General features: G+C 38.6%; 1 protein-coding gene across 3 annotated transcripts; it reads right to left on the bottom strand.

Moving 5' to 3' along the window:
• Positions 1 to 116: 116 nt before the first annotated feature.
• On the bottom strand, positions 117 to 25,707 carry LOC146137781 (uncharacterized). Of its 3 annotated transcripts, XM_083393175.1 has the most exons (22): positions 25,430 to 25,707; positions 24,550 to 25,074; positions 23,957 to 24,037; positions 23,220 to 23,388; positions 10,524 to 10,692; positions 10,169 to 10,366; positions 9,782 to 9,876; positions 9,203 to 9,355; positions 8,770 to 8,901; positions 8,433 to 8,644; positions 7,870 to 7,992; positions 7,405 to 7,464; positions 6,852 to 6,948; positions 6,521 to 6,642; positions 6,021 to 6,116; positions 4,940 to 5,021; positions 4,609 to 4,719; positions 3,867 to 4,042; positions 3,215 to 3,366; positions 2,006 to 2,097; positions 1,481 to 1,666; positions 117 to 1,177 (listed from the first exon to the last, which is right to left on the bottom strand). In XM_083393175.1, the coding sequence occupies exons 1-22, from the start codon at positions 25,664 to 25,666 to the stop codon at positions 1,101 to 1,103; spliced, it is 3,345 nt and encodes a 1,114-aa protein (XP_083249301.1). In that variant the 5' UTR covers positions 25,667 to 25,707; the 3' UTR covers positions 117 to 1,100. The 3 variants fall into 3 exon arrangements, with proteins under 3 accessions (XP_083249301.1, XP_083249299.1, XP_083249300.1); XM_083393173.1 differs by lacking the exons at positions 23,220 to 23,388; positions 23,957 to 24,037; positions 24,550 to 25,074; positions 25,430 to 25,707 and adding an exon at positions 10,921 to 12,290; XM_083393174.1 differs by lacking the exons at positions 6,021 to 6,116; positions 23,220 to 23,388; positions 23,957 to 24,037; positions 24,550 to 25,074; positions 25,430 to 25,707 and adding an exon at positions 10,921 to 12,290.
• Positions 25,708 to 26,403: the final 696 nt, after the last annotated feature.

Here is a 26,403-nt window from a genome sequence, read left to right as displayed (position 1 = left end):
CCTTTATATACCATAATATTATTATCAATGTGCACCTATGACATTTATTTATCCCAGTTGTAATTTTATCATGTACTTTTACTGTATGTTGACAAACAATATCACTTCTGTATCGTTAACGAGTTTATTTGACATTCTTTTAAGATACAAAATAAAGTCCAAATGTAACAAAGAAAACAGCAATGCATTAAAAATGGCAGACGCGAGCAATCTGTACATTGTACAACCAGTACCAGGCAACACATGATGCCAATGCTTGTGGGGTTGCTGAAGAATTGCAGACACCTCTATGTGAGTAATGCACACGTTTGCACAAATATACTAAAATAATACAGGTCATTTAGATAGATAGTCATTTTAGTTTTAGTGCGGTTACTTAGGGATGGAAGTACCAACAAACTTGTATGTTGATTTTCTAGTTTAAAATCTAGTTTTTAATGAGCTAATTTGTGACAGTATCCGGGTTTGCTATCATTCAATTCTTGTATGTTTTAAATTTGTGAGCGCCAGGACTTTCTTTGAATAAAATGTTCTCGAAGAAAAAGCCACTGTTGAAAAACGAAAAAACACAATAACGAAAACAGCTAGAGAAAGCAAGAGCTGCACAACACAACAGACAGCGCAAAGTTGCCTGGTTAGGAAAACCGTGCATCAATAAAAACTGTGTATGATTGTACAAGCAGAATTTAAGCTTTCATGGTTCAAATAACTTTAACTTTCCAATATAAAAGCCCGCCATTTGTTTCATTGGAAAAAGAAAAGTAATTTGTCATCTGTACACAAATAAGGATAACAGCAACATAATTGGCAGTATATACTTTGCTTGATTGACTCAAAACCTACTCTTCTCACAACAAGAGACAGTAAAATGTTACAACTCGTCGCTAGCAAAAGTAGCAGTGAGAAAATTGAAGTGATGAACATTGAGCATGGAACTGTTTCTTTGTAGGATTCATACTTCAACCAAATTTGAAAATAATTTTCAAAAAGCAGTTTTGGGCTGGTTTGCGTGAAGGTTTGTTTCTTCATCCAGTAACTAAATTATATACATTGCTGAAAGGCAGCATGGGATATCTTTGACCGCTGAGTAATTCCGGCGTTCAGTTTTTTTTTCCCGCATTTTCCCCACTGGCAGTGCTCGATAAGTCACCAGACGACTGAGTGACGGCAGGTACACCTGGAAATAGATTGTTAAACAAAGGTTAAAAAATGCTTTCATAGGATAGAAAAAGGTTTCAGCTGTGTGTACTGTGTATATTAGGCAAAAAGTGTAGGTAGTACAGCAAACAAAATTTTTTTTAAAAAACACGTTGGACAATTACTTTAACTCGACACTCAATGGTTAACTACATTAACGCACAGCTGTAAAAATACGCACTGCCACATAGAACAAAATCAGGCAAAACAGTGCAGAAGGGTCAATGTCAAAACTACACATATCTGGTGAGACGTTATCAAATCTTTCGGCTTTAAAACCCACCCCTTGTTGATTGTCCATTGGTTGCAAGCTTCCAAGCCTCATTGTAGATCGACGTGAACGGCTGAATCGAGCCAGAAGCTTCAACTGCGATGCCCTGAGCTGTGGTGGAAGCTGCCGAGGGTGGCAACACTAGGGATGGAAGGCTTGTGGCTGCGATTTGCTGACTGGCCACTATGTTTGCAGCACCTGAAGTTTGAAGTATAGGTATTTTAGTTATTAACCGGCATGGCCTTATTGGAAAACAAGTGGCACTGCACAAAATTTGTATTTTATATTGGACGAGCTTTTGCACGCAATACAAGTAGTCTACAATGCCAACTGATAAAAAAACACCGAGTTACTCACCGGGAAGTATTTTTCCCATAATAATAAGTCTTAACATTTATTCTTGTGCACCTCTTTTAGATCTGTTATCTTTATTTGATTTTTTAAATATATTTTTCGTTAAGACACATCTGCCGTCTCCTGGTGGTACAATCGTAACAAAAAAAGATACAACTAAAAAAAAACTTATTATTTAATTACCTGTTGCTTGAGGCCTGAGCTGGCTCAGTAAAGAGCTGACTGGCTGAAGTTCGGTCAGCGTTCCAGCGTTCAGTTGAAGCTGTGTGGCAGGTCTGAAAGAAATAAGTCGCAAGTGCCCCGAAAATTGCCAAGGTGTGATACACCAATGTCCGAACCATTGTACATTATTTTTACCAGGTTATTAAATCCAGTACTCAGATTAGCTCTAAGATCGTATCAACTACCCTAAGAATAAGTGTAACGCTCAACTGGAAACCATTTAATGATCAAATAAAATAATTTTATTTAAAACGGAAAAAACAAATCCCTCAAAACCAGGGTGGGCAATAACTTGTTTCTCGCGGGCCACATGAGTAACATATAATTTCATGGCGTGCCAGGTAAGAAAATGGGTCTCAAATACACACAAAAAGACTTCATACTGTGTGAAACCATAAAACGGGTAAGTTTGAGACCTGTTGTTATGTTGGAAGTGCGCAGCAAATGTCCAACTTGAAAGCAGAAAAAACATACGTACATTGCTCGATATATTGGGATTATCAAGTTGTGGGGGCCATTAACCCAATAGCTGCAAGACCGCGCAGAAAACACGTCTAAAGTTCGCTCGAAGCGAAAACAATGCATTTACAAATATTAGGTTTGAAAACTTTCGTTTGAAAGAGGGCCAAGTGCAGATGGCGCCCTTTGTCCATTAAGGTGCCAAAAATGAGTGAAACATGCCAGAAAACTTAGCCGCGGGACAGATTAAATTTTTATCCGGAAGGCGTGGCTTTTTTGCCCAAGTATGCTCTACTACAGTGGTTCTCAACCTTTTTTTTCGTGGCCTATTTACGTTGCAAAAAAATTCTGTGGCCCAATAGTTTTATGTAAGAAAAAAAATGTAAAATAGATTTAGAACAAAACACAGCAGAATATGTTTCAAAGCAGATTATTTATTCAACCGTGCATTAGTGAGATACTTGGGGCTGATCAATAAATTTACATTCCTTTTTAATTGCTCCCCAAGCCATTATTCCTGCAAAATTAATGACACAAATGAAACTAAATCTAGCTTTTTTGAATTGGTCTGTGGCCCACCTCAAATGTTATATAGGCCCACTGGTTGAGAACCCCTGCTCTACTAAAAGCCAATATTATTTTTTTAAACCGTTTATATAATTGTTTTGTAGGCTGGCGTATTTACCTATACAAATGAGCAAAACAAATCACCTTGTGACATTATTTGTGTTGGCAGCAGATAGCATTTGTGCAACTGCAAGTTGTTGTTGAAGCTGATTGTTGGTGTTGTTATTGTTATTGTTGTTACTATTGTTGCTGTTGGAGTTCTGTTGGTTTTGCAGCTGCGCAGCGGCAGACAAAATCTGAAAGGTTGACAGTTAAACTTTCAATAAGGAACAAAATTTGGTGAGAGTAGTTTCCTTTAAAATAAATTTTCCGATACAAGAGACAAAAGTTTAATTCAAGACAACAAATTATTTTATGACAAAGGTGAAACGTTAATTCATATACAATTTTATTTGTTAACAAAATGAAGGTAGAAACGGTTAAATATATTGATTCCCAAAGTGAGGTCTACAAAAAAAGTTTTAGGGTGTTTGTGATAAAATTGAGCACAAAACCTAATAAATAGAAAAACTGAATAAAGGAAGGTAACAATATTTGCTTTTTTTCTATTATATATTTATTTACATATATCCATAAATTTTTCCTTTGATAAAAAGTTCATCATTAAATATAAATTAAATAACTTCCAAGTTTGGAAACATTGGTTTCATATTATTTGATGTAAAAAAAGACATGAGCTGTGTACTTGAAATAAATTGAACAAAAAATAATTTTCAATTGGTTTTAAACCGCCTACCTGTACAATGCCTGGTTGCTGATTATGTTGCTGTTGTTGTTGTTGCTGCTGCTGCTGCAAATTGCTGGTCAGCTGTTGAAGTTGTGCCGCAGTGAAAACCTGTGAATGGCTGGGAAGAAAAATTTGCTGCTGCTGTTGTTGCTGGTTGCTGCTGTTGTTTGTGTTTAAGTTGGTTTCTGGAAAGTAGATTTGAATTTAAAAGAAAGAACTGTTTGTGAATCTAAAGCATTGACACAAGACAAATCAGATATTTGGCTTGGCAGATATATGAAAGTTATACTGTTTTTGCAAAATATAGGTTATCCTAGTTGGATTCCAATTTTTTCAAATTTTTTTTCTAAAAACTGAACCACACGGTTGAAACGTATTGTCAAGCCTATATAGCTTTGTGTAACATGCAATATGTTTCTTTACATTGTTTAAAATGGTGCCATTGCACGAACAGTGAAAATTTTTGATATTAAAAAAAAAAAACTAACGTTTTCAGAATTGTTCGATTCAATGATGAAAAAAAAATTGTTTGAATTCATTTATAAAAAAACTTTAATTTATTACATTAATTTTCATTCTTCCTTTTAACTTTTAACTAATATCTTTAACTTTCCTTGTAGCAATGTGCAAGACAGATAATAATTGTGTTTTGCAATAATTTTTACTGTTGCGCCAACTCCCAGGTTGCTCAGCGCTAGTCTAACAGCAAAAAAAGGATTGACAATATTGCCCCAACCATGTAATGCATTACCTTGAACAGTTGTTGGAACTGCACTTAGCGCAGCAGCTGCAGATAGAAGCTGTGCTGTACCTGCTTGTTGTTGTTGCTGCTGTTGTTGTTGTTGCTGTTGTTGTTGGGTTGCTATCAACATAGTAGGCTTTAATATTTTGGATTATGAGCACTACAAGTAGAAACATTCACAGAATTGCTTTTCCTGAACTTTGGGTCAAAAAATCACTCTTTAAAAAATATTTAAATGGAAATCACTCTTTATGAAAATTTTCAAAGCTGTTTCTATTTTGCCTTTAAATAACTAAGCTCGGGCCAATATTTATAAAATGATTCTATTCAGAATCTTTACCATTCTGTATCATTTTGAGAAGCTGCTGCTGGTCTTGTAGATTGCTGTCAGTTATTTGCTGCTCGGTGGATGCATGCTTTGGCTAAGAAAACAAAATTGTTTGCACACACCGAAGCACAGGCTCAAGGCCATTTAAATTTTTACTTTTGATTTGATAAAAACATAAACAAAGGAAATATGCATTTTTGATTTTTTACAAAAGGTTTGGCTTAGTCAAGTTTTTATGCTGAAATGCTTAAAGCAATAACAAAAATTATTTTAAATTAGCAAGAATTCGGAAGTTTGGATCCAAGACTTAAATGGCCAAGCAATGTAACTATCCTTATTATATTAAACATATTGTATGTGAAATGTTAGTTCAGTTAAAGACATGCCAATAGAAAACCAGCTAGTTTGTAATAAACAATTCACAGGCAAAAGGTACTACCAGGCATGAGAATTCCTTATTGCATGCAAACTGAATTTTATAATATATTATATTTATTTTGGAAATATGAAAGGATAGAACGACGAAAATAGTTTGCTAAATTAAAATATTTTTTTTCGAACAACTTATAAAATGAACCACAATGCTGTGAGATTTAATTAAAATTAATAAATGTGTCGTAAACGTATCCCAAACCTATTGGCAGTACCAATTTTTAGAACACAGGAAAACAAGTTAAATTGTGCGCTATAAAACAGCCTACAGAAAACTATTGTTTTACTAAATGGGTTAGACCAGTGATTCTCAAGCTTTCATGGCTTACGGCACCCTCAAAAACAATATATAGATTCGGCGACCGACTGGAATTTTCGTTGAATATTTTACTGAAGTGTCACTATAAATGGAACTTAAACAACACAATCAACTTAAAACATGTAATGTCATTTGATATAATGGTCTCTAATCGAACACAAACAGTTGTATCAAGAAGCTTAGCAACTTGGAGCAAAAAATCACATTAGTAAAAACCTTTCGGCACCCTTGAGCATTAGAAATGGCACACCAGGGCGCCTCAGCACCCGGGTTGAGAACCACTGGGTTAGACCTATTGTAACGCATTGATGGCAACAATTCGATTTAACACATCCATTGTACCTCCTCATCTTTGCTTTCGCTCTGTTTTTCGTCACTTTTCAGCTCAGTAGTGTTAGTTTCATCTGCCACGTCAGTCAGAGTCACCTCGTCCGACTTCTGCGATTAGTTTTGGGCTTTTTTGTAGTTGTTTTGGTTAGTCGCAAAAAGTGCACATGCGCAGGTGTAAAAAATTACCGAAAACAGTTTGGATTTAAAGTACTACTTTTCTTAAAAACAGGGTAGCCAGCTTTATGTAAAAAATGCATGTTTAATCGCCAAAACTTTTGAGTGCCTGAAATATTTATATAAATGTGATAAATTTTAAAACAATTTCTAAGGTTAGTATGCTTGTTTTAATCTGCCATAATCTTGTGCTCGAGAAAATCATGTATCTAACATGCAGGTGGATATTAATTCCATTTAAGGCAAACCAGTTTAAAATTTCTAGAGAATTTGCCGTTTTTGACTAAAACCTACTGGCCGACATGCCACAGCCCTTTCATGCTCGTGCAAGTGTTTACCTCGGGAACGGGATCGGGTGTGAAGGTTGATTGGTATGGAGTGGGGGCGGTTTGAATGATTATTCCTTGTGCAGCAAGTTGCTGGATCTGCTGCTGGGTCAAGGTAACTAGGCCTTGCTGATCTGAAAAAATAAAACAGTAATAAGGATTAAAAACACCATGTTACATCTATCCATGTGGATTCTGAAACCTTTAAACAATTGGTGGCAAATATTAAATGCAACATTGCTCATTTACAGAATCTTGTCAGTGAGTGAACATTAACATAGTTTTACTAATGTCTTTTAACAATATTTATGATGCTATAACAACAATGTATAATTAAACCCACTCATTCCAGCGGTTATTGGTTCTGGCTTGTTCACTTTATTTCCAGTACTTTGAACTGTGAGAGTTGAAGTCACTGATGATGATTCAACATTCAAAGACTGAAAAAAAATTCAGAAAAAAATATTATTATATTTGTATGCCAAGGTCTGTTACAAATATCATAAAGTACATAAATCAATAAAATCAAAATGGGCTTTTGTTTGAAGATTGAATAGTGCTAATAAAAACAACCAGTTTAAACGCGTTGGAAACAATCTCTACATTTTAAACAAAGATAGAGTTAAGCTTTTTAAAACCTTGGGAGTTTAATTCATCAAAACAAAAGAATGCACCAAGTGTGCTTAACAAAACCACATTAAGATCTCATTATACGAAATGGCAATGTGGATCTGTGGGTAACTTAACCAAGAAAAGGGCATTTGTATAATTACCAGTGACGGCTAGTAATATGAAACCATAAAAAAAGTTTATGGACATCAGAAATACTCTTTATAACTGCACCTGCTATGTATTCTATTGTGCGAAGAAAGTAGCATACATGAAAAAGGCATTACCTGGGCACTGGAGGTCATAAGCAAGCCGGACTGTTGTACGGATTGGGGAAGTATCTGTCCCTGCAATAAAAAACACAATGTGGAACACTATGATCACTTAATAATTATTTTATCAATACCACAAAAATATAATGAGATATATTAAAATGAAAATGATTCTACATAGTGAACAGTTAGGCTGGAAAAACCCATGTTTAAAACTAGTCTGGGTATTAGAAAGCTCATTGCAAGTTACAGGTTGTCTTTAAATTATATTTTTTGTTTGAACTGAGTTTAAGCACTAGCTATACTATTTTGAGAAAAGTCATTGCATTGTTGGCCAGAGTTCTACTGAAGTGGTAACTATTTTGATTATATTGAATTGTATGATGAAAAGCGGTCTCTTCGGTAAAGTGAAAGGTTTGCTAAGATGTGTAGTTAAATATACCTTGACAAAACATCATATCATTCCTCTCCACAACTTACATGACTGGTTGCCATGACAATCCCAGGTTGGGTGACGATCTGTCCTTGCGGGTTGATGATGAGGTGCTCGGAGCTTGGGGTCACCTTGTTGGTTGTGGCAACAGTTGTCTGTGTCCTTGACACCTGAAGCAGATTTTCAGATTTGATTTAAAATATTTTCATCATGGTTTTATGCAAGTTGGTAACAAACCATAAAACTACTTTTGAGGAGGAACATCAAAGCCCATATAGAAGTAGTTAACATTTTGGACATTTCAAATAACTCTATATTTATGTTAGTTGTCTTTAAAATACTTTCAAACTTTATTGGCCTGTAAAGTGGAAAATGTGTTTTATTGGCCTGTTTTTATTTTAAACCAATATGCAATAGGGATAGCTGTAAAAGAAACACTACATTTGTGCATAAATGTTGTAAAACAAATACAAAATGTATACACAGATCTAAAAAGTTACACCCGCATTTTATCATAGAAAATATAGCACCGAATTACAATGTAACATATTTAGATAGTAGATCAAAATTACAAGGTAATATATGGCAACAGTTAAGCATTGTCACTAACATCTTGTGATTTATTGTCGCTCTGGACTGTCACAAAATCTCCTCCGACAGTCTTCAGTAGCTCGTACTGCTGATCAAGTGGCAGGCTGGCTAGCACTGCAGGCAGAGAGGCAATGGAACCGCCACTGTTGGTGTGGCTTTTTGGGGTTTCAACTGCGCTAGTGGGTGTCGTTGCCATCGTGCCACCGACTACTGCAGCTGCTTGTGTGAAAGCTGAAAGCGAAGTCTGTTAAAAGCCTTGTAGCGATTTCTTATAATTTATTAACAACCTGATGTTTAAAACATATATATGGTTTTAAATGGTATATTTATTGCTAAAGTTTAGTGCTGTAAAACACCTGCTGGATTGCTTGCTAGAATAGCTGCTTGACTGGGTGTGATGCCCAGGAGGTTACTAAGGCTGTAGATTCGATTCTGCTCCGAATTGGACATGTCACCCACACTTTTCTCTGACTTTAAAACTTGAGCATCTTAAAAAAAATAATTTGGCTTCAAACAAAACCTTAAGTTTAGCTTTAACTTAAAAATATACATGGGGTTTACAATTAGTAACTTTTGTATCTTTCTTAGACAGAGATTTTTAGGCAAACACATTTAACCGAAAGTTTAAACTGCATATTATCATGAAAAATTGTGCAGCATTTTCTATTGCACACAATCCTAATAAAAAAATCAGCAAAGCAACACTTTGTCGGCATGTAACTCAAGCACAGGTCTATAGGGACAAACACAATAGTAGACTGTACACTAGTGCAATTTATAAAGCTTTACTTTTTCCATCCACTGTAACGTATTGTGTGGCTTGGTTGTCAGAGCTGCTTGATATGATTTGCATTGTTGCAAGGTCGACGCTCTGAACACCCAAATTGCCTTGATGCTGACCAGACAATGTTAAAGGGGCTGTCAGGGATCGCTTTCTATCGCCTAACATCAAAACACAAACCGGAAATTATTTCAAAACACAAACCGGAAATTATAAAGTTAAAAACACCTAGCTGATAAAAATTATTACGTCATTACTATGCCCAAGGAAACAAAATAGATGAAATTAAAAAAGGAATTTTTTTAAGGTTATTGAAAGGCCCAAAATTTGCTTTGGCATTAAGTTCAGTTGCCGCTAGTTGTTACCATACTATTTTTGAAAAATAGAACTTTAAAGGTGGAATCACTGTGTTGGATTGCAAATTGTGGCTTATATATGTGTAATAATTTTGGTATTGGAGGCACTGATACCTCATTAGTATCAGACAGATAATGGTACAACAAGTTAGTATGAGCCATGAGGTATCAGCTCCGAAATTATTGGACATCCCTAATAAATATTGAGTTTTAGGGTAAGACAATAAGTACCTTTTACTTGTTGTAGGAGAGGTGAAGGTAGACTTGCTTGTTCAGAAAGTCGCTGATTGTCTTTCATGAATTCTGAAGTTTTACTTCGAACAATGCTAATAAAAAAGATCGAAAATTAAGGTAACAACATCACAGTTTTGTTTATATTTATAAAACCCTTAAAAACCAAGTATTTAAGTACTACATTAAAGATTTTTTAATCTTAAATATTTTGTTCAGAAATAACACTCAGGTTAGGGGTAGGGAAAATTCAAATTTTAAATCAAAATTTGAAGTGTATCAGCAGGAGTCTTTTACGAAGTACTGACATAGAATATCAGGGTTTTCATCTTTGTTTAATTATACCAACAAAAAAACATGAAAGCCGAAATATTCTTAACATCTTACCGGTTAATTGAAGATACGCTGGGCACAGTTTCATTGGAGCAGATTCCATCGGCAAGCAAGCGATCACGAATTTCCCATGCAAACATTGTGGGGTTGTCACGCTTGTATTCTGTGATCTTGACCACCACATCTTGAGTGGCCACTTTCGGCTTGCTACCTCCGATCACACCGGGACGTATGCTGCCCGTCTCATAATATCTATTCAATAAAAAGGCGATTGTTAGCCAAATTTTACAGGGCAGTCCAACTATACAGACAAATAAAAATCCGAACAACAAAATTCATGACGATTTAGCTAATGATTATCACATCAGATACAAACAATGAAAAGCTAATTTAATTTGTGTAAACATACCTTGCTAATATTTTGCTCACACAGCCGTGGGACACTCTCAGCTGCCTTGAAATGTCGCATGGACGAACTCCTTGATGCGACAGGTTGACAATTCTTTGGCGGATTGGTTCTGGCAGTGGACGTCCATTTACGTACATGCCTCCAAGCTGGTTTACACCACTTCCGTGACCTGAGCAAAAATAATTTTAATACATAAGTTGTAATAGTTTAAAAAAAAAATTGCATGTTGTTTAGTGCTTTCAAAAAACCAATAAGATCAACGCCTGCTAGTAAATAACCATAAGATAAACCCCTGTTAGTGATAGAGCAGAAATGAAGATACTTGGATTTGCTAGTTTTATGCTCTGCACTGAAATCATCTGAATGTTGAGCACTGATATTGTCAGTTGCCACTTACCATCATCACCATTTTCATTCAGCTCTTCCTTAATGGAAGACTTTGAGCCTTTGCTCTGCCTTCTTCTTCCGCCACCCCTTTTTGGTTTTCCAGCAGAATTCGAATTGGAAATAAGCTCTGTCCCGTCACTGGAGTGTGCTGCTATCAATGTGCCCTGGCTTGTCACCAAATATGTGAAAGTGGTCTGTGGAGGCTTTCCTGCTTCCTCTTCTGACTGGTTAACATTTTGAGGGGCAAGTCCAGCTGCCATCATGGCCTGGGTTTTCTGGACATCTTGTTCTTGTACAAGCTGGATCGTACCGGCAGTCTGACCAGGCACAACTTGTACAGTGGCAGCGGCGGCATTTTGAGATGCAGCAACGGCAGCCGCTGTGTGCAGAAGATTACTCATCATGGAAGGATTTACGCCTAACGGAGCAGCCACAGTTGCTGTGCTTGTCTGTTGCATTTCTTCCGCCTCATCCTGGATCTGGTTTTGCTCAGGTACTTCGTGTTTGATGTTCATGTCACTGGTAGGATCTTGCTCCACAACGATCTGAACCTGCTCGTTGGAATTTGAAGCACGAAGGTTGGACAGATTTTCCAAGATTGTGTTGGTGGTCACTGCCTGGAATGAGGAAGTGTCTTGGTCTGTCTGAATAACAACTTCCTCAGTGAAATTATTTGACGTTGCAGCTGCATCTGCCAGTTCGAGCATCTCCCGTTCCTCTTGCTGGACTCCATCCAACTGATTTTCTTCCACACAAACAATGTACTCCTCTTTCGAATCAGCAGAACCTTCTTTGAGTGTCTTGGCTGGTGGTTCTCCCTCTCCTTCATTCAGGGGTCTTTTTAAAGAGCTTGCATCTTGAGGGGCATTTTCAACACTGTTTATAACAACATTTTGTTGTTTACTATCAGCAGAACTGTTGTCGACAGTAGCAGTGTCTGCACCCGACATTGTTTCTTTTAATGAAACCGTAAAACAATTGTCTTCAGTTTCTACAATAGCTGGAGTGATATCGTTGTTATTTGTGTCAGTCTTCCTCCACTTTAATACCATACTAACCCCACTCTCATTTTCAGATAAATTCCAATTTCCGAAATAACAGTTATGCTTTTTTGAAATGTTTACAATGGCTTCAATAACTTCTCTTGGAACGCAAGGCTCAACAGTTTCTCTTAGTGGATTGAACTGTTGCTGCTGTAATGGCCCCGGAAAAAATGGGGAGCGGTAATTGCCAAACGAAAATGGAGAGGAATATTGCAATCGCGACAGATGTAGTTGGTTTAACAGATTAGCATACCATACACTAGGTGTGCAATTAAACATTACGCAATGCAGACATTGTGATCTGTTTATTTCCTAACACACTCGAAAAATTTTGTCTTGAAACCTGTACCGCAATTATAAGTAATTTGTGTTACAATTTTTACTTCTTTTATAAGATAACTAAACTATAAATAAGATATTCAATAAAAGATCCAATGCCCACATAATGATCTGTTCAGCTTTTTTTAGTCACTTATAAGACTACTTTCTTGTAAAGCCTGTATCACTTGGGTTTAAGTTTGTCATAGGTAAAAGCCTGATAATGGACTATCTTGTTATGGTTAGTTCATCACAGACCAAATACTGTTATTGTTACATTTTAGGTGATGGTGAGTAATACTCAATTTTATTACCATTTGTGTATTCTATTTTTAATAGAAGCTGCTACACGCTTAAATGTGGGGTTTTGTGAACAAAGGATAGATTTGTTATAGCTGAATCGATAAGACTTCTAACAATCATAGAGTTGTTATTTGGACAATGTAGCTAGTACAAACATTTATTCTGGTGGTTTTAACTCATTGTACTTATTTGAATGTGCGTGAAGCAAGTGAAGTAATATTCGGTAATGCTACCCAACTGCATATCCTATTATAATTCACATAACTGTATGTCACTGATGTGTGACCAAAACACAACTGAACACTCGCTGGTAGTCTAAATTCGATCCTACTTTGGCCATTCTACTATACTCAGCGTTATCCTTGCGGTTCAAATCATGAGGTTAAGTTATCATGTCTACTTAAATATACTTAACAAGCAATACCAACCAAGTGAAGTGACTCTGTTAGCAATTTTCCAATTCGTGAGCAAGGGGAGACAGGAAGTGTTAACAGCACAAATAACGGGGACACAACCAATGAAAGATGTAAAGCACTGGTCCAGTATATATTTGCGTTGTCAACTAAGCAGTTAATATGGAGCTACACTGGACCGACGTATGTTAAACTAGGCGGAAGCCTGCTGGTGAATTTAAATGGATGCGTTATTCCCGTAGACAGGTTATAAACTTTTGGAAACAAAATAAATTACAAACTATTGTGATATTTTTAATTTAGGCGATATTGATTGCAATTCTGTCAAATTACCAAACTTTGGCGCACCGCGTGCAATAAAGCGTTACAATCTGCTTGGGCGATTACGGTGCAGTCAACCGAAATCAGGCAGAACGGCATTCATGCGCGATCGAAAATGGCCATTGAAGCGGAAAAGAAGCTATCTTCGTGCCATAAACACGCCTGAACATGCAGGTAATGCATTTAAGACTTGTACAACGTCTAAAATACACATAACTAGACCGATATAGCTAACACAGAATGGCCGAAGACATAGAACACGTTTTCTATTTGAGCAAGTCACACACCCTGCTAGCAGTGCGCTGGCTGCGTCGAGACTACCGCGCCAATTCTCGCTTGCCTTATGGGCCTTTGTTTGATTTGCTGAAAATCGAAACTGCTGAATTAGATATCCTTTAGTATGTTCTCTAATACTTAACATAAGCAAAAAATGAGATTGTTTAAGTGTTGATAATAATTAAACTTTGAGTTTCTCGCAACTAAATACCTTTATCAAACGAATAGAGAGGCTGACTGTGGCTATTTTCAAATATTTCAGCTTACGACTCGATGTTTCGACAATTTATCGATAAAAACCAGCAAACTTACAACCTTGGTGTCACAAAATAACATTACTACCGCTTTGGCGAAAAGTGCGGACCAAATCGGCGCATTCTATTATCCCGGGCAACACCGTTCACCGCTTCGTTCCACTTGACACGGCCGTTGCTCGATGAAGCGGAATGCGCCATTTCTAAGCGCTGGAGCGGCGCGCGATTCGCAGTGCGCGGGCAAGAGACTGGCGTGGTTGTGCCGAAAGCGGGGGAGCCTACCGACGCACACACACACGGCGCGAGGCAGCGGAGCGGGCAAATCAAAAGAGCGCGACGACGCAACCAACGACCATACCCGGAAAGCGCTCAGGCGTAAAAAAGAAAAGGCGCGAGGCGCAGAGACACAAATAAAAGAGCACGCCTCTCTGCGCACGCGGCGAGCTCTGAAAGCCAGCGCACGGGCGACTGGATAAATAAAAGACCCATGGGCTCCAATTTAAAATGTTTTTCACATCGAGCGCCGGCAGGGCATGACAAGCGCCTGCTCGCTTGAATGAATAGAAGGACTGCCTTGGCTGGTGGCGGTTTTAGATCGTCGCCGTCGTTCATCTCGCGTTGCTTTTATGCTTTCTCTGACTGGTTTATTGTTCAGTATCTGTCTGTATTACTCTTTCGCCAAGCCAAATCCGGCTGTGGCCCAAACGCATTTCTACAAGTAGCAGGATACAATGCGAGCATTCGTGAAACACGGGCTTTGCGTTGACCGATTCTGCGGACAGCTAAAAAAATATATTTACAGTGGGTTTAAAGCGATTGCGTATCCCTATAAACAAACTAGGAGTGCAGGCACCTCGTTTATTTCAGTGTACTTAATGTTAAACTGTGCCTTTTCGTTCTAATAGCATGAGTGAAAATTTGCTCAAAATTTATCCCTAATCGGATGTTTTCACACGATTGTTTTGTTTCGAACTTGGAGGTTTCGTTGAATTCAAGTTTTATTGACAACGAGCAAATTCTACTGGATACCAGGTGTTAAAACAACTCACATTTTACTTTATCGTAATTACAGAAAATATTAATTACTAGTTCTAAACTTTAATAAATTTATTCTAAACAAAATTACACGATTGATTTTATCTTAATTAAATTGTTGTAATTATCCAAACCCATTGTCCGCAACAATCTGTTGTTAGAATTTTTTTGCTAATAAGTTTTATACCCAAATATTTGTTGGTCTGCGCAAAATAAGATTAACGCACTTTGGCAGAACATTTAACATGTACTAAAAAAACCATGCCAAAATTTTACAAGTAATTCAAACGAAAGTTAGTGTCAAGTGAATCAAAATCAAACTTACTAGAGATTTTACATACATTAAAGAATTTTTATCCTTTAAAAAGCAAGCGAAATGCTAGGTTACAATTACAGTCTTGCTTAATAAAAAGTTAACCTCTGGGGAAAGCAATTGATATCTTGGGAACCTGTTGGGGCACAGACATTACAGCCAAACTCGCTTGTCTATACAAAAGCACAAGTATATCGCGTAACGAGCATTAAGCGTAAACAGTCAACAACGAAAGAACAAAACATCATTTAATTATTATAACACATTATTTTTAGAACCGACCACATTTAGGACTTCTAATAATGATATCAATGAGCCCACTGTAGGTTTGAACATTTTGTTTCTCGTGCGACACCAATTGATTACATAATATATATACAACTGGAAAAACAGATGTACGAATTCGTAGCGCCGCAAGTGGTTAAGAAAATAAAATATTTTGTCGCTAACAGCGCTAGAGATGTAGGTATAAATTGGCACCACAAAATCTCCTGAAAACTCGCCAATTCAAAAAGTTAAGCAGACTGGCCTCTATAGCCCAACCTGCCCCTTCTTGATATAGGTGCAACATTTGATTCTCGTTGTTCAAGAGTAATAATACAAAAAAGCAAAGAGGAATAACGAAACGATGTGAAGCATATAATATCTAAAAATTAAAATGATACGTTTTTACGTAGATTATGGCGACGAATGGGTTATTATAATGCTTATGTGAATCGCTTCTTCCGAAAGAAATATTATTAAAAAAAATCGTTATTTGATTGATCATACGATCTAAAGATCATAACTCGGGTATTCTATTTAACTAGCTTAAAAGATAGATTCAACGCACTGTGCTTCTAGCAAGTTTCATTTTTTTAATTTAGTCATTTAAGAACACTAAACACGGACCTGTTCATAATCTTCAATAGAAAGAGAGTGGCCCAAATAATAGATAAAATATTTATACTTTTATTAGCAAAAGCACTTGCTGAAACGTTTGCTAATAAAAGTATGTTTGCAAAATAAAAGTTTGAATCTTTTATCTATTATTTGTGCCACTCTCTTTCTATTGAATAGTCATTTAATTTCTGCAAAACGTCCCGAAATCTATCATTTAGGACTCTTCTTTAATCGTTTAAAAGTCTTTATATTTTAAAAATATCAAAAGTAATAAAATAAGATACCAGAGGCTGTAGCAAGTTTTTCACCTTCCTAAATTTTTTAAGAACCTATTACACGGAAAACAGATAGACAGATATGGAAAAATGCCAGAACATTGCGAAATTGGGTGAGAACAAACAATCACACCCTTCTTGTTTTGGCGATATTTAAATAGGTAGTAATAAGGTGTACGCATTTTCACATTAGCACCCCTTAGTAAAAACAGCTTTGAAAGCGGGATGTCATTTAAAACACGCATCTAATGACCTTGTCTGGTTTGAAATTAAATTTATTCTTAGTCAAAATTATTTGTTACCACCTGGCAGCGTACGTGTGTCGCAATTCGCGCTTTCACAAGAAAATTGCGTCTCTACGCAAAAATCAAATATGCGTCCCTAAACGTACATCGGAGCGACATTCCAGTTTAAAAAGAGACAAAAAACCGAAACACCAAAGTATATGGTCGTTTGATGCTACATAATTTGCCTATTATAATTTGTTCCCCGTATGTTATTTCCGTAATTTCATCAATATAAAAACTAAAAATTTTGCGCGATATAAAAATAGAGTTTGCGCGATATGAAAATAGTAAACAAATGAATGATAAATTTAGTGATTTTGACACTTTTAGTTAAAATAATTACAAAGCAGACAGGACTGTAAACTTAATATAGTCCTCCACCCACTAAAAATGACTTCTTAGTGTAATGATAGGGAAAATTATTGATATCCAAATATTGGCAAATTACTGAGCAAGACAGCGAAACATATATTTATCTATGACAACACGGTCCCGAGTAAACAACATGCTTGTCTTTGTGTTTTGGAGAACGAGCGATTTCGACATATTACGAAAGCAGAAACGTTGGCGTTCAACTGCCACACAGAAAAATATTACTCTATCCTCTGTTGAAGTTTAGCTTTTTCTGTAATCTCCTTTCCATTGCTTGTTGGGGGATTAAAAAGTATGTTTAGTATTTCCAAGAAAACCGTCGGTGTGCTTCGGTGGTACGATATAATTTACTTTTTCGGTTCACCGAAAGCGGGTACGGACCTGACCCTAAGGGTCCTTCGGGGGGTCGCAGTCGGCCGGGGTCGATCAGGGATGCGAGACGGGGTGGGGAGGGGTGAGCGTCAGGAAACCGCGCGACCCGCCATGGGTGAGTGGTCGGGGGTATGCGTTGACGTCATCGAGTGCGTGTGGGTGAAAACAGAAGACCGTGCGAAAGCGTGCGGTGCTTGGCCGACTCGCTCGCTGAGGTTTATCGTGGCCCTGGGCAGCAGCAACGTTGTTTTTCGACGGCGCCAGTCGAGCAATATATTTGGTCTCGCGCGATCGCGAGCATCTGGGTCTCGTATTTTAGATTGGAGCCACTGAAGATGAATAAGCAATCACTCTAAACAATATTTCACTAACTTTTTCGATATTTGGGTACACTATACGCACGGATCTGTAATGTAGTTTAAAAATGTATTGCAATGCCAAAAAGGTCAAGTAGATCGACATAATCTTGATTAAGGCGTTTGATGTGCTAAATCAGTGGTCGGCAACTGCCGGTCCGCGAGATGTTTGTTGCCGGTCCGTAGCAGGGTTGTCAAAATAACATTTTGTTTGATCAAAAAATGTTTTTTTTTGATTTAACTGTACGAATAAACCTAAAAACGTCCAAAACAATCAATTTTGGATTTATATTCCAAACACATTAACTTTTGTTTAAATATAGGCTACATCACGGTTGATCGATATGATAAAAAATCGCAATTAGTACCAAGTTCTCGTTAAGGATCAAAACAATTAGTGTGCTGTGACCATATAAGTTACATGGCACGTTCGCAAAATCCAAAAAATTATATATTTTTATTGCAAAAAGCCAATCTGGCATGTACGTATGAAAGTTTTTGTATTAAGTAACTTTTGAAAGTGTCATGAAGGGTCCGAATGGTAAGGGGTTCTGAAAATACATTATAGCAAATGGGGATCTGAAATACATTATTATATATAATACAAACTGGGACTTTAAAAGAATGCTTTATATATATTTATTTTAACAAGCTGGTGTAGGAATAGGTAATAATGGTAGGCTACACAAGTGAAATTTCATGGTACAAGTGTAATTTAAGATAAAACGTAAATGCCAAAAGTTTTATTTAAGCCGCGGGCTGGGTTCAATTGCTTGGCGGGTCTAATGCCAACGGCGGGTTTCATTAAGTTCAATAATTCCTAGATGGGAGCATCTTTTTGCGGCAAAACAAGCTTAAAGTTCGCATTGAAAAAAGTTCTAATAAATTTCCTTTACTGAATATTTGTTGTTTTTTAAGGCCGGTCAGCAATAAAATTTCAGTTTTAAATCGGTCCGCAGTGCAAAAAAGGTTGCCGACCCCTGTGCTAAATAATGCTCCAACTATAGAAACTTACTGATAAGAATTGCACCCCGCCGTTTATAAGTGATGCTTTAATCACTTCTCAGTTCTCAGTTACATTAACTGTAGATGTTACAAATTATTATCGAAACGTTTTAAACAAGATGATGTCGATCTAAAGGTCGCGTACGACCTTTTAGTCTTTGGCATTTTATTTTTCGATATTTTTTTGATTTTCGCGCGTTTTTTACAGATTAATTTTTTATGGGATTTTTATACTTTTGAAATCCCCTTTGCGACACTTTTGGTGTTTTGCTTGCTGCCTGCGTGGCTCATTTGCGACGCGGAATCGTGACGGCCGCACTGAGAGTGGCAAAACGTCACTTTGAGAGGATGGAATGCGCGGAATAGGCTTGTTGGCATTTGTAGCGTATTCCAGTGCAATGGGGCGTTTTAAAACCATTCACAGACCTTTTCTAAACAGAAAATATATTGTTTTTAATACTAACGCATTGTTGATGAGGCTATATTTAGGAGGATACTGGCGCTTCTATTGCCTTTTTCAAGACCTGTTTCGACATTTTAATCCTCATAGAAATTATTTTGAAATTCTCTGCAACTGATTTGGGATTAATAGACGTTGATCACAGGTTGTACTTTTTACGTTGTTTTGCAATGCTGTTTTTAAATCAAACTTTATTTTATTGAATAGAGGAACCAGATGAACCAAAGAAAATAGAGTGTGTGGTCTGAAGACTTTGAAGCACCAAACAGTAAACCGGCCGACCAACATTTACCCGAAAATTTAGCCAGGGTTTCTGAAAAACTTTGCTCACACGGAACAAAAACATTCATCGCCCCTTACCGCCCCCGTCGTCAACTTCGAAAAATTTTCGCCCTCTTTATCATCACGACCGGTTATTGAATCTCACCTTCCCAATATGGTTTCGTTTACTTGAAAACGAGATAATGTACGCTATACGAACCGAACTAAACTTGGCTGGTCACTCTGTCACCCCACTTAATGAGCCATGAGCTATATGGATCTCCGCTTGCCAAAGCAATTAGCAGGAAACGACCGTGCACAGCATTCCCCGAACGATACGATCTCTTCATTAGTAGGTTAAAGGGAAGCACAAGGCACTCGGCATCATCGGCTGCAAGAAAACGCCGTCCAAGTGTAAAGCACAATTGTCTGCATTGTTCGGCGGGCAGGGATGTCCGTTCCGACTGCACCGGGGGCGACGGTGCGTGCGGCCAAAGAGGTCCCGGTGCCGCTATATTCGTCAGTCGAGCGACTGCCTGCTCCGAGATCGGTAATCCGAGCCTCTGTTGTGTACAGACTCGCGGCACGGGCAGCCAAGCGCGAACCGAACCTGTCACGCTAACTCTTCGCTCGAGGAGCTTGGGTGGGGGGTTGGTGGGGGCTGAGAGCGGGTGAGGACAGGTGAAGCGGTGTTTTTTCTTGTAAGATTAAGTTCGGCGTGCAGCGCCAGGAATGCGGGATCTTCGTTTTTCTCTTGTTTTGCCCGCTGCATTCGCGGCCCAAGCTGCAGTTACAAAATGCGCCAAAGGGCGACTTGAAGCGAACTCGGGAATTACATGGAGAAAGCGCCTTAAAGAAACCCAACTTCCCGAAACATTTTCTGTCACATTTTTTTCATATTTTTATCAGATAGCAATATGCTTTGGTTTTTTCCCTTTGTGCGTACATTTGTCAAACACTTTCATATTTGGCTACACTACAGTATGTTCGGATCTCTATAGCTTGATAATGAAATACAAAGGCAAAAAAACAATCGAGTAGATGGACATAATCTTGTTTAGGACATTTCGATACGAACTTGTATCATCATTAGTTAATTTTATGTTTACCGCTCGACCTTTTTGGCTTACGAATTCATTAATTATCAAGCTATAATATATTATATTTCATATTATTTTAAATAAACGGTTTGCCATGGTGCGACTTTTTAAAGCAATGTGCGTACTTATTCAAATATATGAAATACGTTATAGACTTTCATGTTTGCAATAAAGCCAGGTGTTGAAAATTTCTTAATTTGAAAAGCTCTGTTCGGTGCTTATCAACACTGTCCGTATGCTCTAGGAAACAAAATATCATTTTAACGGCAAATATTGAATATAAGCCTGCATGAGAGGGCCGAGTTTGTCAAGATCATAGGCAAACTTAAACCACACCATTTCACAAAACAAAACACGCAAATACGTCAGTTCATCCGGACCGCATTTTGACAAACGACCGACAATAATATCGCAAAAAATTACAAAGCCGGAGCAAAACAACATCCCCCACCCACCAAAAATCCAAATCCAAGATAAAAAAAACGACGGGCGTCGGAATTTTCGGTTGCGAAAGAACCCAAAAACAACCTGACGCGGCGCCGCAGTTATTAGTCACGTTTCTCGGTTCGCCGCACGAAGGGGCAGAGGCGGAAAATTTTCACCCATAACGAACCCCCCGAATGCCCCCCTCTCCTACTCTACCTTCAAGCACCGGCGCCGATTCGGTTTCGGCGGAGTCGTTATCGGGGTTAGCGAGGCGGAAAAGGGACCTCGCGGTTTGTTGATGCAAGTTGACGGAGCGAGACTGGTAATCCGACCCCCTTACCCCCCTCTTACCCGAACATGGGGGGGGGGGGGTGATTACTGGGTCTCACGTCGGCCCGACGGACGCCTACGCGTTTATTTTCTCTGGAATTTTCGCTGACTTCGAAAAAATATTGTTGTGCAACCCCCTTTACAGTTCCCAGCCTTTAAAAATGCTTTCGACAAAACTTTTTTTTTTCTGTACGGTCGTGTAAATATGCCTTGAACACGAGTTTTATTATAGTTCGAGGTTGATTTTAAAGGAAACACATTCTTATATTGTGGCAACTGCAAACCAGCTCTTTAAAAAACTTCTTCAAGGGATTTTACGGTTTTAAGTGATTTTACAGCGATAAAGTTGAAACAATATTTTTTTATTGAATTTGTTAGTGATTATTTTAAGAATTGTGCCTTTACAAATAGTTGCCATTTTACAAATATTTGAGAATCCTAACCGCCATGCCATTTTCAAAATCAAAATAGTTTGTCGAATTTTGGAATTGACAAATTTTGGTAATAATTTGCCCTTGTTGTAGAACTAATCCCTAACAGACTGTTTTCCATTTTTTTCCTCCTGTCAACCCCGTAACAAAACGATGCAACAAACCTATTTTCACTGCAGCAGCCTATAGAGCAATCTGTAAACAAAACTCTTCACTACAGCGGACTTACAACGTGGGAAGGTGTTTCCCCACTAAGGAAGAAGAAGACACCGAGAGAGCGGTTTGTGATGCGCTCCGGCAGCCTTCTATGACATAACGATAGGCCATTGTGGCGCATAAATGGCGCGATACGGACGGCCAGTGTAGCGTTCTCACCATTGACTGTGTGTGAAAGCGTCCGATGCCCGACCGATTGAGCCAGAACCAAGCGAGCATTGGGTTAGGGGTGAAAGAGAGGGATTGTGCTCTTTTACAGTGTGTATATACTGTACAGTAAGGGAGTAAAGCGTTTCGTTTGAGATAGTGCGTTTCGTAACTGTCTGATAACTTCTCACTCAAATTCAAATAAAAAGTTGTGTTACTATAAACTCAAAACTGGAATCCATGTAGGCCTATAGTGTTGAAGCGAAGTAAATGTTTGCAAAAACATTTTTCAACAGAATGAAAGATTTCCGTCGAAAATATAGTTGGACAATATGGCGCACGATTTTTACTCGACTGTTTGCCGCTTTGCCGTAAATTTCAACTTCTCAGGCAAAAAAATTAGCAGGTCACCAATCTGTGAGAGAGTGAGGTACGCAGCATGGCTTCAGAAAAGTACGTCAATACGTTATTTTCTTGATCTCGACATTTAGGCCCATGTTTAACACCTCGGATAATCACTGTCGAGTTTACGTTCTACAACTACAGTATATCTCAGATGTTCTTTATACATTCTAAAAAATAGTTCATATGGGTATATATTAGGGAACGAAAAGTTTTCGCTAGTTTATGGTGCACTTAAATACAAATTTCTGCTGTTATCGGATATCAATCGTTTTATTTCTGGCAAAACGATTTTTAAACAGAGCAATTTCTGATGTGCTTTCTATGTTTTCGAAACAGCGTCAGACAAAATTGGTTACGAGCTACTGTAGGCTACTATATTCCCGAAAATTTCAAACGTCACTAAAATAGCATTATCACTGTGAAATTGGCTTTTCTTAAATACTGCAAATAGCTTTTCAGTTATGCGTTTGTCAAATTTTCCAACCGTGATAACAGGTAAACATCATCGACAGACATCGATGGACGCGCTATACTATTTCAAACTTAGTTTGCCTGGCTCGGTGGTTATAGCTAAAACAGCAGCAAAATCTCTCAATCCACTGCTTTCGATTCGGACCAATTCTGCTGATCCAAATGTTTCGTATTCCAGCAGGCGAACTTACAGTCGAACTACAGCACGATCGCAAATTAACGTTAAAGCAAACTTACTGGAACGAACGACTGCACCTCTTCCCCTGCGGAGATCCTTGTTCTTTTGGTCGGACATCTGCTGATGGTGTTCTTGGTGCTGTCCAGTCTCGCCGTTTTCGGTCACTTGGTTCAGGGCAGATGTCACTTGCAAGGTGTCGTTGCTCAGCGATTGGAACGTGGTGCCTTGCTGCAAGCGAAGGAAGGATGTTTGAAGCATGTGTGCCGATAATGTACGGTTGCATTGCTTATTGGTTTTTTCGTTCAAATCAATTGCACAAAAACTATAAGGGTTTGGTGCTATGATTGTGCCCGTGGACGGTTTAAAGAATTCCTATTTACAATAAATGTAGAAACTATAGTGATTATTTAACGGAGTAACATTTTAAGGCGTTTGTGTCCTTTTACATGTCGTATCCTCCCCAAGGAATATATATATGTAAGTATAATTGTTTTCTTTTTACAAAGGGAAAGAGCTCAGTTGTACAAACTTTTCAAAACTATTTTCGTATTTTTTTTCAATTTTGCGGGGTGCATATGTAATAAAATTGACATACTCAGTAGTACCACAAGCTTTTACTCAAAGTTCGTTTTTCGGGGTTTACTTTGCGTCCGCTACCGTCAAAAAACATAACAATTACCAGTAAAAACACCACGTGCGAATAAATTTCTGACTAGGCGCTTCGAACTGACCTTGCTGCTACTAATGCTGGGTAACAAAATTTATGAAAAACGAGACAAAAGTGTTCATCACTTACGGGCGGCAGTCCGAGGTTCGCCAGTTGAGCTGCTGCCATTGCAGCATTGGTGGCAGTCGTACCCGCTTGAAAGGGGAGAGCCTGTGTGAAAGAGTCAAATTAGTTTTGGTTGAGAAAACGTTAAAATTTAGGTGAGCATTGTAGGTTGTTTTGACGCTTGTTTGACGTTTACTTTCACTAATTGTTTTTAATTTGGGGCTGGTGGTATTTTGGGAAACACATACGGTTTTAAAACATTTTGTTATAATCACAAGCATAAAAATGGAAAATCTATGGGATAATACCAGCTATAAGGCAATAAACACTTTTGTGTGCTGACTTCAGTTTGCATTTTTGTGGCGCCGAAGTAAAGAAGTGACAAAGTTAAAAACACGCGACTATAATGGCATATACTTGTCTGTGTCATGCAGTCCACATAAAATCCCCTCAAAACTATAGAGATATGTCACGGAAGGTGAAAAGGTAATTTACATAATCCTTTGGAGATCTCGAGGCTTTTTGGCATAATATAACGCAGCTAAGAGGCCGTGACGCCCTATTTTCAACAAACTTTCCCTCGAGTCTGCACGAGCATATTACACGACTCGCTGTACCTGTATAGTCCCGTTCTGCATCTGAACGTAGAAAGCTTGTTGGACTCCGTCACTCGGAACCATGGAAACGGCGGAAGTCGGCATGATGCTCTGTCCGTTCATGTGAACCGCGCCGTTCATGGCGTGATTGATGCTCTGTAACTGTCCGCCGTCCGTCATGAACGAGTTGCCCACCTCGGCGGGGCTTAGGCCGGACAGCTGCGACAGAACGTGACGTCGTTCCGAGTCGCTGACGTCACTGTTACTATGACTACCGTTTGGGAGGTGCTCGAAGCCGGCCATGGTGGTGACCGTTTGCAAGTATTCGTAGGAAAGGTTCTGGGGAAGACTGGAGACTTGTTGTTGTTGTTGTTGTTGTTGTTGCTGCTGGTTGTGGATGGCCGCCGCGTTCTGCTGTTGACTTCTGATGACGTCATTGACCAGTTCTTCCCGCATGGCGTCGTCGCTGTATTGCTGAAGCGATATTCCGCTGGGGTAGGCCGGCAGAGAGAAGGCGTGTTGGGGTCCTCCGTGCGAAGAGTCGCCCTTGAGAGTGACAAAAGTACAAAGTTTGTGTAACGACGAATTATTTGCAGACAAATTAAATATTTAACATGCAAGTATACATCCCGCCCAATCGGGTGTATGCAGGACACAAAAAATATTAAAAAATCTAAAAAGGCAAAACAGCTACCGAGCAGGAGTGGCTCATGTCTTTAGTTTTGTGTGTGCGTTAATCTATAGATTAGCTGTATAAGAATCCAATTGACCAAGGACTACAACTTTATAAATGTGTCTATGCGGGTGCAGTTGTTAGGTAAGAATACGGCGATTTACCGGCCTTACTTAAAATCGGTTCATTTAGGCAGACCAATTAAAGTCACAACGTAAGCCTAATTACCTTCAGTTTTTGCTTTGGCGATTGGCCATCCCTTATATCAAGCGAGGTGTCCATAGGCAGGTGACTAGCATGGTGAATGGGGACGATTCCAGAAGAGACGTGAAGATCGTTTGGGGTGTCCTGTTGGGGCGGGGACAGGGACGAATGGCTGGACCCGGCCGGACTAACCGTGGCCCCAACTGAGTATGACGACAAAATTCCTGATGACGTCATAGGAACTGAGGAAGAAGCGATCATGGTGCTTTTGTTAAAGACAGTTATTATTGCTGAAAGTTTGGTTCACGTTACATCTGAAACGAAAGTTTTTAGGTATTAAACACTTGTACGAATAGATTAAATCATATAAGCCAACAGAAACCACTGTTGCTTGGTCCTGATATTTAAACTGGGCCGTCCGACAGATTTTTCTTCCTATATTTCATAAAATTGGCAGACGTCTGACACAGGATCTTACACACTTCCTTGCCTTTGCGAGCATATTCGGACCAATACTTATAAAATGCGAAATTGCTGTTATACGCAGATTAAACTGTTAAGCCTCGAACTCAAAACTCTCTGAATAGCCTGTCTGCGCTAAAAGAAACTTTTTCACCATTTTTGGCTACTCAACTGTTAGTATAAACTTCGAACACAGATTCTTCTGAAGAGATTCAACAAGTCCTCTTTTCCAGCATCAGCATAAATCCAATTGAGACACGCAGCCCCTTTTCTAAGCCTTTCAAACGCAGATGTTCATCCAACAAATGATAGACCTCGGTCGCTGGCCGAACGACCCCGATTGCAATTAGGCTTTCGTCCCTTCCCTTTGTTGGAGCTCGAAAATTGCGGCCTGGAAAAGTTGGCAGGCATCGATAACAGGCATTTCGACGCGCACCTAGCAGGTAAAAAGGCAATGACGCGTGAAAGCCTTTACAAAAATCTTAGGGGATCAGCGGAGCTCAGGCTCGGGACGCTTCCTACAACTTTAGCATGTA

The sequence above is a fragment of the Ascidiella aspersa genome, chromosome 7 (genome assembly GCF_963924565.1).
Source record: "Ascidiella aspersa chromosome 7, kaAscAspe10.2, whole genome shotgun sequence".
Taxonomy (NCBI): Eukaryota; Metazoa; Chordata; class Ascidiacea; order Phlebobranchia; family Ascidiidae; genus Ascidiella; species Ascidiella aspersa.
Note: the sequence above shows the minus strand (reverse complement) of the source record. Positions and strands in the feature narration are given on the sequence as shown.